Below are 15,970 nucleotides of genomic sequence, written 5' to 3' on the forward strand. Positions count from 1 at the left end.
TCTTTCTTTATTCCGGGATATAAATGAAGGAAGGAACAAATGAATGTCCATCTACACTATCCTGCTTGTTTCATAGAAGAGGAAATTAAGAATCAGAGAAATGAAATAAATGCCTACCCAGCAAGACACAGCTAATTAAGCCTTAAAAGGGGCAGGAAACAAAGCTCCTGATGACCGACTAGTTGGTGCTGATAAAGACCTTTATGGGAACAGAACGGGGGGTGGGGGTGGGGACAAACGTGTGTGTTATGCAATTTGGTGTTATAGTGTAATTTCAATTATCTAGAAACGGCTGGGAAAGGAACACTATTCCACAGCTAAATGTTCAGTTTTCAAAGATTATTACATTTTCGTTTTACCACATTTGGGCGATAGCCCTCTAATCTCTGCTGCTGAGGACAGTACCTTCAGGGATCTCCTTATGCCCTCCGGCCGGGGGGACTTACCCCCCAGTGTCACTAAGTCTTGCTTTAATAACCTGCTGGTGGCAGCTTGCTCCCCTGTCATTGGCCTTCTTCATGTCACAGAGGATGTAGAACAGGGCAGGTAAGTAAGCTCGGCTAACTAGGTATTGAGAACTCATTGTTTTTCTGAAATACCGAATCTGAGGCAGAAACTGGCCTTCTCCAAAGCTGACTTCTCTTTTTCAACAAAACTGTCATCTTCCTCTGGGTCACGTGAAACTGGAGAAGCTTTCCAAACGGCCTGTGCATTTCCGAGCTGGCTTCAGCCCACTCCTTCCACTGGCCTCTCACAGAAGCAAGCACTGCCATCCTTTGGGTTTTTAAAGACATGAAACCTCCAAAGACATGAAAGCCATGTCGCAACAGCATAACTGGAGACCCACGCAGAGCTGTGTCTCCCAGGCCACGGCCTGTGGCACTGGCTATTTGCTGCTATCGACCAGATGAGAGTGGTAGCTCCACCATCACAGCACAGACTGGACCCATCGCAAAGCACAACTATTCACACGCTCACCCTTACAATAGAGTAGTGTCTAGCGCGGGGGGGCATTTCAAAAATCTTGACTGCAGTCTGCCACTTTGGGTGATGGGTGCAAGACATCAGATCTTCCATTTCTTCAACTGTAAAGCAAGAAACACCTCCTGCCCTGACCACCTCCCAATGACTCTGCTGTAGAGTAAGTAGATGGAATCAAGGGATAACGTAGATGAACCCATGGTGAAAACACTCATATTCTTACTGTCATTCATGGAAAACAGCCCTCCATCCACCCTCTCACAAAGGGGATTTCTGAAAGACCACCCACTAAAAGGAAATTAGAGAAGCCACCCCTTAACTATGAACGTGTCTACACACACAGCTAACAGTGGCTACACACACAGCTAGCTAACAGTGGCTACACAAACACTTCACTTAATCCCTACCTTACAGATGAGGAGGCGGAGGCTGAGAAATACTGAGTTATGCACTGAGATTATTAACCTCATCTCCCCAACAAACTGTCAGGTCCTTAAGACACATTTTGTCCTGTCTCTATGCCACCTAAACACAGCCCTAAGCAAGAAGCAGGACAGATGAATAATCACTCAACTGACAAAAGGCAAAGATGCCCAGCAATGGTGCAGGTGAGACAGATTCCTGTCACACCTAAGCGATGCTCGTCCTGCACCTCTACTTGCCATTGGGTCCAGAAAGACACGGAGTAGTTCAGTGCACAGCTGTGGAGGGAAAAAAATGAGAAGCTTTCCTCTGCCTCACTCACTTACTGGCAGCACTGGTTTTCTGCCATTTGTAGAAGGGGACGCTCTACCTTCTAGGGTCTCTGTGAGTCCCAATGGAAGTATGATCTCGAGCAAAGAACCTGGTTAAGAACTCACAGAAAACAGCCATCACCTCTCCCAACCTTATGCTCTTTGCTCCACTCTCCTTTCCTTTCCTCTTTTCTTACTTCCTTTCCCCCAACCCCATGCTAATCCAATTAGTCATCAAGTTCTCTCAACCCTACTCCCTGCAGTATTTCTATATCTACATACACATTTTTGTACTTATATCCTCCCACTTACATTGCCATGACCACCTTTTAGTCCCTCTTACCTCTGGCCAGGTAATTGCCTACAATCACAGCCTGTCAATGTGTTTCCTCGTCTTTAAATCATTTCCCTTTATGAAATCCTCTTAATTGATGCCAGCTTAATCTTTTCAGAATGTAACTCCAATTAAGTCACCTCCCTGTTGAAAAACCACTGAGCACTTTCCACAGCCAACTTATTTATACTTTTCTCTCTCTCATATTCAACCTTTTGTTCCTGTTTTGTGGGCTACATGTCCTCCCCCACAATGCTAACAGTCGAGGGGAAAAAAAAAATCAGTCTAGTTCACAATACATATGCATGTACTTGATTTCACATACTGGATGACACTTTCCTTTCTTCACTATCTCTGCCTGCTAAAAGCACAACAGTAAGTGGATCACAATAGCGTCTTCACGAAATCATCTTGACCATCTCTGTTTAGATGTGACGTCTTCCTCTTCCAATTCCTACGTCTGCCGCTCTTATGGAATTTATCATCATCTCCGCCAACATAAGAATATGTATCCTCACCTTAACAATTTATTTGTCTAGAACACACTTGACTGGACCGTGTTACACCAATGTCTGCTAAGTGCCTGGTACTTAAAGAGGCATCCAAAACTAGCTTCGCCACCAGCTCTGCAGCCTTCATCTTCTCAACATATGATCGATTCTACCTTTCACCCAAAGCTTTGGATTTTATCGTTTTTAACCCAAATTCAACAGTGGGCCTACCATGTCCATTGTGAACATGCTTGTGGGTTTTTCCTTTCCTGGGGGTTGACTGGCATGAAGATGAAGCATTGTTGGTAGCTGTTTTGACGTCTTCTGTCTCATCATCTTCCTCCTCGACGTCCTCCTCGTCCTGAGAGCTTCCGAAATATACCATGCTGTTGGGCAGCGCAGGAGAACCTAGTGGGTTTAAAAGAAGGTGCATAAACACAGGCCTGGATCCTCACCCCTTCCAGAGGTGCACTTCAAATGGAGCCATTCGTTAAGTTACAAACTTAAATCCTCATGGCTGAGCAGATAAAACAAAGCTATTTATCTCTACTGCCATTTTTAATTTATTTTTCAAACATCCCCCAGGAAATATAACTCCATCTGTGTCCTTTTAACAGATTTCAAGCAAAATCCCCCAGCAGGGGGATGATGCCATTCACCAAACATAACAAATGAAAATTTTCAAGATCTCATTTGAATAGTTCTTAAGAAGGGAAGGGAAAAACCACCAAGGACTGAACTGAGCAAGAAAAATTAATAAATATATTTTTAAAAATCTACCCACAGTGTCAAGGACAAGAGACTATCCTGTGTTATGTCTTTAACTTTCTAGACTTAAAAAGTATGAATTTGAGCTAACAAATTTAAAATGAAAAGAAGAGACAATCAGACAGAAGCAAGTAGTAAAAACAAAATATGACATTTCCTTATAGAAGGAAACTATCTCATATTCATATGGGGTGAATGACAGGGATGGGTTCCCCAAAACGACAATATATTTGGAAGCTACTTTGATATGATGAGCAGGTTAATAGCATGTAAAATTATTAAAATAAATTCCTGCATAACACTAACTGAAAGGCTGGTTTAAAAAAAATAAAAAACCCTCTTCATACACATCCCTTACTCCTTTCACACCTTAACCTCCTCATCCCCAAAATGGTCTTGTTTCTGAACATAAGACAGAACAATAACACCAGAAAATAAGCTCAATATTACAAAGGAGCACAATACAGTTCTTCTTTATCACATCATGAATTTTCAGAAGGAGATCTGTCAATTAATTGGTATACTGTTTGGGACCCAAGGCTGTTACAAATCCCCCAAATTAACTGATTAATTGATCAAATTTTTTTAAGCCCCTGAGTTAATTTCTGGCCACATGTCAATCTTCTTTCCCATTAGGTATCTTGAGGAGAGCTACTATCAAGTAACAGAAGAACTAATAAATGTGAAGTTCATTTCTTCTCGACAGTTTCCTGTGAATGAGCTAACACTCCAGCAACACCGGTCAAGAATTCAAGTAACCAAATTTGCTCTCCTTCCCAAATAGGGATCTCAAACTTCAACCACAATGGTTTAAACCACTCCTGTCCAACTGCGGGGCTGCATGTTCTAACAAGGAGACGGACATGACTGAGTGGTTATCACTGCACTGAAGTGGGAAACCAAAACCGCCCAGCTCCCAGAAACACAAAGACAAAGACAGTACAGTACCTTCCTCTTGTTGTCAATGACCTACCAATACTCAAAACCCCACAAGTTATGTGGGTCACACCACTGAATGGAAATGAAACTCCACAGGGATATATGTGACAAAAATTCTGTGGATAACAGAATTGGATACACTCTGACAAAAGCCGTTTCCTTTGTTTTCTCCCCTTTGATCACTTCCAATTAGAAGCAGGTTCTCAACAGAAGGAAGGTCTGACACAGGCTTGGGGAAAATCGTCTAATCAAATTGAAGTTAGAGATGATGTTTTTCAAAAAAAAAAAAAAGAAGGAAGAGGAAATATCTGGGCGTATTTCCACTGGAACAATATATTTACCCTTGTACTAAGCAGTTTTACAATTGGTACAAGACTGAATAGAAAAAGAGGAGACACCACCCTTACTAGCTTCCTACTTAGAAGTTTTCAGTTGGAACTTACCATCCACACAGACATACGTAAGTACCTCCAAAGGCAAATATATCCATACCGTTAGATCCTTTCCTAAATCTGATTTTTTAAGTACTTAAGAAAAAGCAGGAGAAACCTTATTTCAGCACTCAAAAGAGGTTCTGAGTAAAAAAAAAAAAAAAAAAAAAAGAAAAAAGAAAAAAGAGAAAGAAAAGGAAATTTACCATAAACTCCAACTCATTCTAGCATGTAACATGACACAAGGTAACACACTACATGCTGACAGACAGACAGAGCTGGGGACACAACACCTGGAAGTTACAGACTCAGCCATTACATTTCCCTCTTCAGTAGAATGAGAAGGAATAGGTTAAATAAATCTCTTCAAGTTCCTTCAAGATCAAAATATCCACATCTCACTTCCTTTAAAGAAGAGCCTTCCTACACACTATCTTGGATGCACCGACCAGCGGCTGAAATCAGAAAATGGATTAGTACTGTGAAGAGCAGGTTTTTTTGTGTAGTCCCTGCAGTAACTTCCACAGCCCACTCCGCCCTCTGTCGGAGGGAAGAAGGATTAAAGGCTGTAATTCCAGGAAGTAAGCCATTACTCCCTTCACCTTCCTCTTTCCCGCCCCCTTAGTAGAAAAGGCAATAAACTGCAACAGAGGCCATTTGGGAGTAACTTTTAAAGGGGGAAAGTAAATCTATGTTTCAAACAAAATCAGGTAAAATCTACGTGAAACACATGAGAAATAATTACCTGCCACCTACAGAATCTGCTGAGGAGTTTTTGAAACTCAAACCCAATGCATAAAGCATCACATTCCTTACATTCAAGATTCTGAGAATGGGGTGAACATTAAATTTATGTTCCAAAGAACTAAAATGGAGGGGATGCTCAGGAGCTCAGTTCAGAATCCAAGTTTCATTAACATCTTAAAGAAAGCATATGGGGTAATTTCTTCAACAAAAGCAGAAAACAACCAATCTTATGAATCCATTTCCTTTTATATATATATATAGATTTATTTATTATTTATTTATTTTTGGCTGCGTTGGGTCTTAGCTGCGGCACGCGGGATCTTCGTTGAGGCATGTGGGATCTTTTGTTGCGGCGCGTGGGCTTCTCTCCAGCTGTGGCGCGTGGTTTCCAGAGCGCATGGCCTCTGTAGTTTGTGGCACTGCGGGCTCTAGTTGAGGCGTGCGAGCTCAGTAGTTGTGGCCCACAGGCTTATCTGCCCCACGGCATGTGGGATCTTAGTTCCCCACCAAGGATCAAACCGCGTCCCCTGCACTGTAAGGCGGATTCCTTACCACTGGACCACCAGGGAAGTCCCATGAATCCATTTCTTTAAACAGCTTCTCAGCAAATATAAACAAAGTGATGTAACCTGTTATGTATTCTAAAAGACAGTCAGAGGCTAAGAGAAAAGTGAAACAGAAAACAGAAGACCAGTAAAAGGGGAGGTAGAGGTGTGTGTTTCCTGAGGGACTCACTCTCAAACCAAAACTTACAATAATACAAAATCTTTCTGACGGGACTGCCTCTGCAGTCAGAGGTGGGAAAGGACACAATTTCTCTAAGCATAGAGGCACGGGGGATAAAAGCAGAATGCTTTCACCCTGAAAGGTGATTTGGGTTCTCATCAGATGACTGACATGTTGGTCTGGACCTAAAGATCAAACATCAACAAAATAAAAGGCAATGAAGAATCTCAAACCAGATGGGGAATAGAGAGGCTCGTACAAAGAAAGGAGAAGGGATAAGTGGAGGGAAAGGACCAATGCTCAATAATAAGGATCCTCAGGCGGAGAGATCAGTTAATTACTAACAGAGGCAAGATGCCCTTGGTTCAAATATTAGGCTTGTGCCAATTCTCCCCTCCACAGGTGGCACTCAACATGGACAGCACTCTCCCCAAGCCTAGGTACGGCCTTACTATTCTCCAGGCTTTGTTCAAGAAGCCACTGCCAATCTATAACCTGTCCCTCAGTGGCCTCATCAACTACAGCCTTCTCCCCCAGAAAAACCAGACCTCCAGAATTTTACTGGGGACCTGCATACCTGTACCTCTCATTAACCTTGTAGTCAAACTGAAGCAAGGAGAAAAGACTAAATCCAACAGAGTCTTACGCTGCATATTCCAAAGCTCTGTTACCACGTAGCTACTGGAAATCCCTCTAAGACCCCGCTGACATGTCCATCTGCAAAGCCACGGAGAGGCCAAGCCAACATTCCAGATCAGGAGAAAACACAGCACTAGGGGAAAGGCAGCAAAAACAGCTTCTTTCTTTCTTGTTGACACAAAACCAGTAAGATCATCTCACGTTTCATAATCAAGGTGATGGAGAAACACTGACTGCTGTCTGGTAATACCTCGAGAATAGCCAAAGAAAAACCTCAAATACATAAAAGAAAACCAAAAGCATCTGAGAAGCCAAACTAGTCAAGACATTCACATAGAGCATATTTATTTCTTCTTAGCCTAGATACAAGCTCAATTATCTAACTAACAAATAAGTTTAGAGGAGGAGGAATCTGCTAGACACACACAAAAAAAGAAAAAGATGAAGGAAAGGATATTTTAAAGCCCTAAAATCACCCAGAAGTCCGTGCTGTTTATCGCTGGTGAAAATTATCCCACATTCTTCAGTATAAAATGGGTGAACAGGTATATTAGATAATCAAATTGAGGCTGTGTAAACAGAAAGTTAAATTAACATTTAGTATTTGAAAACAGAAGACTATACGTGTTTTTAGAATTTTTCGTTAAAAATAGTTGGCAACTTATAGATTCTCGCACGTAAGAGGTAAGCTTCCTCTCTAGAAAATTTATTAGGGAAACGTCTTCCCTCCAAATGTCAGATGAGGCGAACTTTTGAAAAGCTCATTGTGGGTTCAGCATTCAGAAAAACGGGCATGGATCTACAGTTACGAAAATAACAACCTTCCCTTTCTACAGCAGGGCTCTGCTGCAAACACGGGCGAAGGAGGTGAAAACAAGGGGTCTGAGAAAGGAAGGGCTCTGCAGCACCCACACCTGGTGTCCTCAGGTGGGCTCTCCCCATCAGTGGTATAAGCCCCACTCGTGCAAGTCAGACAGGGTGCTTATCACACAAAATCACACCATCTCGCTCCTGTACACACTCGGTAGTTTTAGAGGAGTAATCAATGAAAAGTGAATGCTTTTAGTGCTTTGAGAGAGTTAAGGATTGCACAGGGTATGGGGAGGGGTGATAGTTATACGTGTGTATTTAGTATATACAGTTTTCTATTAAAATCGCAGGCAGATTTTTCTCTCCTGATTATTCAAGCACATTAGCAAACGTGAAAAAAAAATCTGAACTTGGATCAGTCGGTGGAATCGGGAGTGCAGAACGCATCTGCGCTTTGCCAAAGCCGTATTTCATTACTTTTCAGAATTAGCTGGCAATGTCTCCACAATATTTACTGAAGTGAAAACCAAATGTTTTCATCTGGACAAAAATCAAACTGTGGTATGTTACAACCACAACAGAAATCATTTTAATCCAAAAGCTTGCTTTCTCTAATTTGGGCTGTGGTTTCTATAAAATTGGATTCTTCTCCGTGAATCATGTACACATACAAGCCCTCGTTCTCATTATCTTCCCTCCCCCGACCAGTTCTTTATCTTAACACGCTAAACATAGCTCAGCTCTATTTTGCAAAGACCCTAAAGGGATTCCCTGCCTGCTGTCATTTAGCTGGGGAGTCAAATTCTGTAGCTTGACCTAATAACCTCTGGGCTGCCCCCGCACCCTAATTTGGCGTGCTCCTGATTGATCTTCAGAATACACAAAGAGAATGAAAGCAATCAGCCCCTACTATCATATTAAATTAAAATACAAAACTTCAAAGTGACCTGGTAGGGCCTGGGTAGGGGGAGAAAGGGATAGTTATTTACTGATTTCCCGAGTTAGAGGAGAGGAGAGAGCGCCATCCTTCGAAACTGGAGAGTCAAGGGAGAAAGTGGGTACAACTGCCTTGGTCCATTCATCCCACTGTGTATGTACCCGGCACTGATCCAGGCACCAGCAACCCTCACAGACCAGACATCCGTACTCACCCTGAACACTCACGCACCCCACACGTAAACACCAAGTGCCCTCAAAGACTGGGACAACTGTAACACACTGAATGATGACCTCTGTCTCTTCCAGGTCGGCCTTTACAATTTACCAGGGAAGAAGAATTTACACTAAGACTTCCCAAACCTCACCCACGTCCATAGACCCTAAGATTATGTGCCATATCCACCTGCTATTTTCTTTAAAGTGATTCATATTCATGATTTAAATGGATTCTCTCTATTATATCAGTAGAAAATTAATATCACATGCCTAAAGAAAATGTAGTTAATATTACAATAAAATTTTTAAACATGCAGCTAATGTCATTTCTGGCACCAGCAGGGGTACATTTAGCAGGGCTTGGGAAACAGCCCTCCAGCCACAGGCCAAACACAAAGGGAGCCCCGAATTCCTTACGGGATAAGGAGGAGCCTGGGCAATGAAGCCCATCCTGGAACTGCTCTTCCTTATAATACACACGTTATCCAAAAAAAGGGTGCCAATTATTGAAAAGGACTCCACATGGAATCCAAAAGTCCAGGATGAAGCATCAGCTTGGCAGTCACGTGCCCACTTGTCAGGAGCCTCAGTCTACTTGTCTGTACAATGAGATTAATGTCTTCAGACATAACATCTGTGATGACCCCAAAGGCCTGTGAGGTAGCATATGCAAAAGCACTGTCAACACCCACACTTCAGTGCCATTATTAGGCTGACACACGGCTCCAGTGACAAAAACAACTCGAAACTATAAAAGCAGGCTGTCACTTTCCACAGGTGAGAGCAAAGGCAATTTATTTCCTCTCTGCTTTACTAAATGGGAAAGTTAGCAGACTGGCAACAAGGGGAGGGGGGCAGTGCAGTGCCCAGAAATAGGATGGAAACACAAAATGAACTCAACAGTTAGAATTTCTGGAACTTGGGCAGAGTAATGCCTTGTGAGAGCTGGAAACCTTCAGCCCGTAAGAGCCCTTTTTCAGGAAGAACAGGGAGGAAGTGATGACATGACTGTCACCTCAGTGTCGCCCTCTTCAGTTACGTGCTCTCAGATGTGCCAGTCTGACCGCACGTTTGGGAAATGCCCCACGGCAGGGCACGTGTTCTAAGAGCCCTGACATGAGGGACTTGGCAACGAGAACCACTTTCCCTCTTGACATGTCAGCTCACGTGCCGACCTAGCCGACCACAGCAATGGGAGAAAGTATCATTTAATTAACAGCTGGAATAATCTGCTTAGTGTCTTTCCCATGAGGCTGTCTACACCTGTGGCTTGAAACGTACACAAACGAATACACATCCAGTCAAATGCAATGAGGTCTCTGGATCTCCTCACAGCAACTGAATGTGCAGATCACAGCACACAGCACACTCAATCTAGCAGAAGTGGAAACAAGTCAGAAATTAACTTCATCAAGGCCACACAGAGACTACCGGAACACCCAAGTCTGTGCTCTCTCCACCACGAAAGTGTCCACAAATCCTATCAGACGTAAATACGGTAGAAGGGGCACCTTGCCTTTGGGACACGGATCCTGATGGCTTCAGTGCTGTCAGCTGCCAGCAAGGTGCTCTGTAAACAAAACAGGACTACCCTTACTTCCATCTACCTTCTCTAAACGGATTTCAGAAAGGACAAGAAATACTAAGGGACTCTCCAGAAACTGAGGGGGAGGCCAGAGGCAACTGTGAGAAGGATACTGACTCCGCGCCAGCAGCCACTGGCAGGGAGAAGGGAGCTGCTTTATCTGCAGGGAGGGCAAAGCCTGGTCGGAGGCCAGCTAGTCTGGAGCGGGGCCAACCCTCTGAGCAAAATGTCTTGGAGTCTTAACGACTGATCGAGGTCACAGAGCAATTAAAGGGGATCCATCCTTCCCCTCCTTGGCGCTTAAGGACACGACGGTTTCATGTTTCTTCATAACTAGCCTGATAAGCTATCCTGGCAAGTAAATTGCTTGCTCAGCACAACTCAGCCAAGTATACAGACTCTTGGAAAACCAAGCATATGAGGAACATAAGGCCAGTTTGATCTGGAGAAAAGTGAGGGTGGCCAGTGAAATCCTCAGGGTGGCAAGAATACCACTTTGTCTGTTACCTCTCTCAAAAATTAAGATGTGACACCTCTCAAAAGGATCCATCAAAAAAAAGTTGTGTATCACTGTGACAGAGGGCCTTCCTCCCCAAAGAGTTCATGTAAAGTGTTCCCATTTTGCTCAAGGAAGTTCATTACTAGTGCCATAGTGTTCCTGGCAATTGGAGGATTACTTAATTGCTTTCTAGCAGGTTAATCCCCTTTCATTCTGTGACCTCTAAATCACCCCAGGCTTTTGCATTTGCCCTACTTAGAATTTACTGTCCTCAATACCCAATGACAGTACTCTATCAAAACATGTGCTCCTTAGCAAGAAAGCCAAGGACTGCCTTTAGAGAGTTCCATGGGTGGTCTCTCTCTTCCGGTACCTGCATTCTCCTCAGCTGGTCTTTTATATCATTCCTCTTCAGTTTCAAATGGAAGGCTCCTCCAATACCTCATTCGTCTGCCTAAATTCACCGGGAAACGTAAGTCCACTGGATGCTCACCACAGGCACCATCTGGCCGGCTTCACACCCATGACTTTAACTCCACGGCAACTGTGTGCTAACTACACACCTATTTTACAAAAGAAGACACTTGGACTGAGAGTGGTTTAAGTCATCTGCCCAAGATCCACTAGGATCATTCAGCCTCCAGTCTGTGTTCCTACAATAACCTGCTGGAGAGCCCTTCCTCTAGCCTCAATCCGTTTTCCGACGTTGCCAGGATCATCTTACTCAATAAGGGTCTGGACGTGTTATGTCTCCTCTCTCAGCTGAAGAACCTCGGTGAATATCCAGCCCAGGGCCCACAGAATCTGACACGTCTAACTCCCCTGCTTTAACGAGGGGCCCTTCAAAAAACAAACCCAACACCATCCCAGGCCTTGGTAGGGGCTCTGCAGAGCTTTCTCCTTCTACAAAGCCAGCTCCATCCCAGAGAGTCTTGGGCAGAGTCCCTTTCCTGTTCCCCACGTGCACCCTCTACCCTGGCATTGCCTAGTTGGTCTATCGCACCTACCACAGGGATACTGCTTTCCTGTTGTTAATCTGCTTTCTACTGTCTGGCATATAAAAAACGTTCAATAAAGGCTTGCTGAATTAATTAGCAATTGAATGACGGCTGATGGCTGAAGATTTCTCTAAGACCTGCGAAACAAAAGGCAAGCAATCCCAAAACAGAAAGGACTGCTTCACCACGGCTGACAGTGTGGGTCTTTCCTAAGAACACCTCCTCCAAAACAGCTCTCTTCTTTCCTCCGAACTGTGACACTGGACTGTGACACCCACGGTCAGAAGAAGGAACCATGTGTAGATGTGGATTTTCAGGGATCCCCCTTGGGAATCCCCCTTGTTTGCAGAGCCCCATAAAGAGAAAAATATAAATAAGAGAATCATTTAACCTGCCACTGCTTTGCTGTGTTAAGCTTTTTTAACCTGCTAATAATCATAGTCAGGACAAAGAGAAGAAGACAGAACTCATTAAGAATAACGAAAAAAAAAAAAGAATAACGAGACCGGTGACAGAAAATGCAGCGATGGTAATCGACGCGCGCAGCCCAGGGCACTCACCCCTCCCCCTTCTCGGCCGTGGTGCACCGGCAAAAGATGCTAATATGCCTCTGGCAGGAGCCACGTGGACCCCCTTCAAAGCAGCCATTTAAAGATAAACACACTGCAGGCAAACACTTCAGGCCGGCTGCACTATTCACTCTTCCTTTCCTTTAGAGATTTTAGGTCATGATATTAAATAGGAAAGGAGAGAGCCCTGCCAAACTTAGCTGAAAGGTCTCTGCGTGCCTTAAGACAGATTTTTTAAATCTCTAAAGCTTCTTATCCCTGAACAACTGGCTGCTGTGTTGACATGTACACACTAATCCCAGAATTATTAATGGTATCATTTTTCCCCACCCCAGGTTTTCGCTGAAGATACTTAATGGAGTTGTGGGGAGAAGGCTGGGTCTTGGGCTTGCTGAGTGTCTGATGGGTAACGAACACCAAGGCTTAAAGAACACTACTTGCCGGCTTTTTCTCAGTCTCAAGATTCATTCTCTTCCATATTCCAAATTAGCGCTGAGACTATTACGGGTAATAACGGAGGACTGGAGAAAAGGATGATCTGTAATCCTTGGCAATAAACATCGTTTCCAGGTCTTTGATTCCTTCATGATTTCTGCAGCCAGGCTTTCTTTCCCACCAATACTGAGCCTATCAAGACTATCTCCTTTACCCAGAGACCCCTGTAAAGGGTGACGGAGTGGCCAGGCTCTTGAGGCTGAGCATAAAGTTTGGGGCTCACACAAGCTCTGTCTGGTGTGGAACCCGTACGAAAAAAGCAGCGGCAGAATTAGAATGCAGGAATTTTAAAAAGTTAATCAAATTCCTAACTATCAACTTTGTCTGTAAAGATTCCAGATGAGGCCAAGACTTAAGTGAGGAAGTGTCACCAGCAGCTGATACCTAAAAGTTAGAAATACATCTACATGTAAATCAAGAATTAGATAAATGATGAGACATCCACAAGATGGAAGGGGTATTTATGTGAGAGGGTGAAATAGGAAAACCAGATTGCAAAAATAAAAATATAATGCAATTCCATTTGGGGTGTGTGCCTTGTATTGTATATGCACAGAGAAGGCTTAGTAACATTTTCACCAAGGAGATGATAAACAGTGGTTGTCTCTGGGAGATTCCAGCGAGGGGTATTTTGATTTTTTGGGGGGTCTGTTTCTCCATCTTTTCTGCTGATCTTCCCTAGAGGAAAATGAAATACATTTATAACTAAAAAAAGTTTCAACATTTGAAACCTTTTAAACTTTTAAAGTACAACAGGCTTTGTCTACTTAACCCCTGTACACCTCAAAATTTGAGTTTTAATTAGCTCAAGCAACTGCATATTAAAGTATGCCATCTAATGCCACCAAATCCATCACATTTCCAATATCATGAAGTTCTTAGCGAATCACCTATCATTTGAGGCTTTTAGAAAAGCCAGATCAGGTAAACACACCTCACCTCACAAAGCCCTGGCTTTTAAAATAAAATACCTTAAATCTAAAAAGTACAGGAGGAACAGTAAGAGAGTGCAATACTCTGTGTCAAAACCTTATTGCATATCAGCTAAAATAAACAACGAAACCTATTTTATTGTCTGGCTCATGAATGTAGGAATAACTTTCCAAGCCTCAGAGCATTTTTCCAAAATTAAACATCTTAGGTTTCACTCACTGAAACTTCTGTTCAATCTGACAAGTGACAGAAGTAAACTGTGTCTATGAAAAGACATGATTCTCTCGTGTCTAGAGCCTGGAAATGTCAAAGCTGGGTACTTGGTAATGTTTTCCCTAGGTGCCATTTACTCGAGTAATAAGCATGCCTCTCCAAGCAAGGTCCTCCCCCAAATCACCCAAAACCAGAGAAAATATGATTTTAAAAAAATTATGCATATATAGGCACATGGCACAAACATACAAATTCCGCTCTAAAAACAAGTCACACCCACTCCATAGGTAAAAACTTTCATAACTAAATTCCACAATCTGCAGAGCAGTTTCCTGACATCCTAATAGAACACGATCAGTGAGTGAATCTTCCTGAAGAAAAGAGTTAAGGCATGACTCCAACGTAAATTTGGCTCCAGTGGGATTAAAAAGACACAATTAGGAGTCCTACCAACACAGAGCTTTAATTATTTACCTGAACCATCTTGCTGCTGATGACACTGTTGACCCTTCAAAGATCCCTGTGGCTCAAATTCCTTCTTCTGAGCACCTGGCCCCACTCACTCTCCACTGCTGATGACACCACCCCACCGCCTACCAGTCTGTTGGTCCCTCTCATCTTTCCTCTTCCTTTCACCCTTCACAGCCAATCCTGCACTTGATTCTCTCCTAGTGGGTTTTTACACCTTCCTTTCCATCTCCACCCTCAACACCTAGGATCACTAGACTCCTTTGGCAAGGAGCTATGTCAAACCCGAGGGAGATGCTGGCAGGAGGCCCTGCTACCCACCCCACCTCCCTTTTGTGAGGGAGAAGTGGTCCACACTGAAATAGTTATTCTCCTCCTTTGTGCCTTGAGTCTCCCAGGACTATCATATCAGTAGCCTGTAATCTCAAACAAAAACCTCACCCTTCATTTTCCATTCCCTAACAATTTAGTCCTAAAGCAAACTGGTACAAGGAGTGTGTGTGTGTGTGTGTGTGTAATGACCACGGCAGCCCCTGTGGTGTGCGAGAGCCAAAGGAGGATGAAGAGGTGTTCACACACAGGTCAGGCCGTTCACAGGGTCCGAGCCAAGTGAGATCAGAAGGGCTCCATGGGGAGGGTGGCAGAAGAGAAGGGAGGTGGGGCACACTGGAAAAGATGGATCAAATAAACAATTTATGGATAACAGGAGTCAACTTTCTCACTGTTTAATATAGAAAAAAAAAAGAAAGAAAACCAGAAGGAACCCTTTGGTGCTAAACTAAAATTGGGAGGTACTAGTGCTCATTCATGGATTTTAATAGACCTAGAGACGTAGATGTGCATACTAAATGAGCATGTGTGTACATGTGCACACACATGCCCTTGCACATGTCCCCCCCCCACACACAATGCATTTCCCTCCGATAGCTATGAGCACACCTCAAGCCCAGATCCTAGCTTCTAAAGAGCAGCTGTTCCTTAAAATAAACAGGGCTCTGAGAAGAAATGGCTGATTTCAGGGCTGAGGGAGCGAGTACACAACAAGAGTCCGGGACATTCCACTGTGTCAGGGAGCTGGGATGGGAGGATGACAGGGACGTGTCAAAGGGCAAGGGAGCCAGCTTGAAGGGGCTCCACTGATGGGATCTGGGACAATCAAACATCAAAACAGATGAGTAATAGATTACAACCCTACAAACAAAACAGGAAATGAGTCCATCCAGATCCCCAAAAATGAGTAAATCGAGTTTGATGAGAAACGAAATACGGAGTTTCAAAGAGCCTCGCAATGAAATATGTATAATCACAAAAGCTGCCAAGGGGCTGCTTTCCGTGGAAAAGCCTGACAGACCTGCCTCAATTGAGTGACCAACGTGAACACCATCAATCAAAGGACAGACTGAAATGCTGTGGCCCAACAGGGCAATAAGAAGCACGAAGACTCCCTTCTGTGAC

General features: G+C 43.6%; 1 protein-coding gene across 2 annotated transcripts in view; it reads right to left on the reverse strand.

Annotated features, from left to right (window-relative positions):
• The window catches only part of LOC114485121 (protein Jumonji-like), a 36,934-nt gene that overhangs the window by 14,960 nt on the left and 6,004 nt on the right, over positions 1–15,970 (reverse strand). For both annotated transcript variants that reach the window (XR_003678603.1, XM_055083122.1), the window contains exon 3: positions 2,772–2,948. Coding sequence is in view for 1 of the 2 variants with exons in the window: in XM_055083122.1 (XP_054939097.1) it covers positions 2,772–2,948 (177 nt within the window). In the remaining variant the exon portion in view is untranslated. The remainder of the gene's footprint in view (positions 1–2,771; positions 2,949–15,970) is intronic.

The sequence above is a fragment of the Physeter macrocephalus genome, unplaced genomic scaffold (genome assembly GCF_002837175.3).
Source record: "Physeter macrocephalus isolate SW-GA unplaced genomic scaffold, ASM283717v5 random_686, whole genome shotgun sequence".
NCBI lineage: Eukaryota > Metazoa > Chordata > Mammalia > Artiodactyla > Physeteridae > Physeter > Physeter macrocephalus.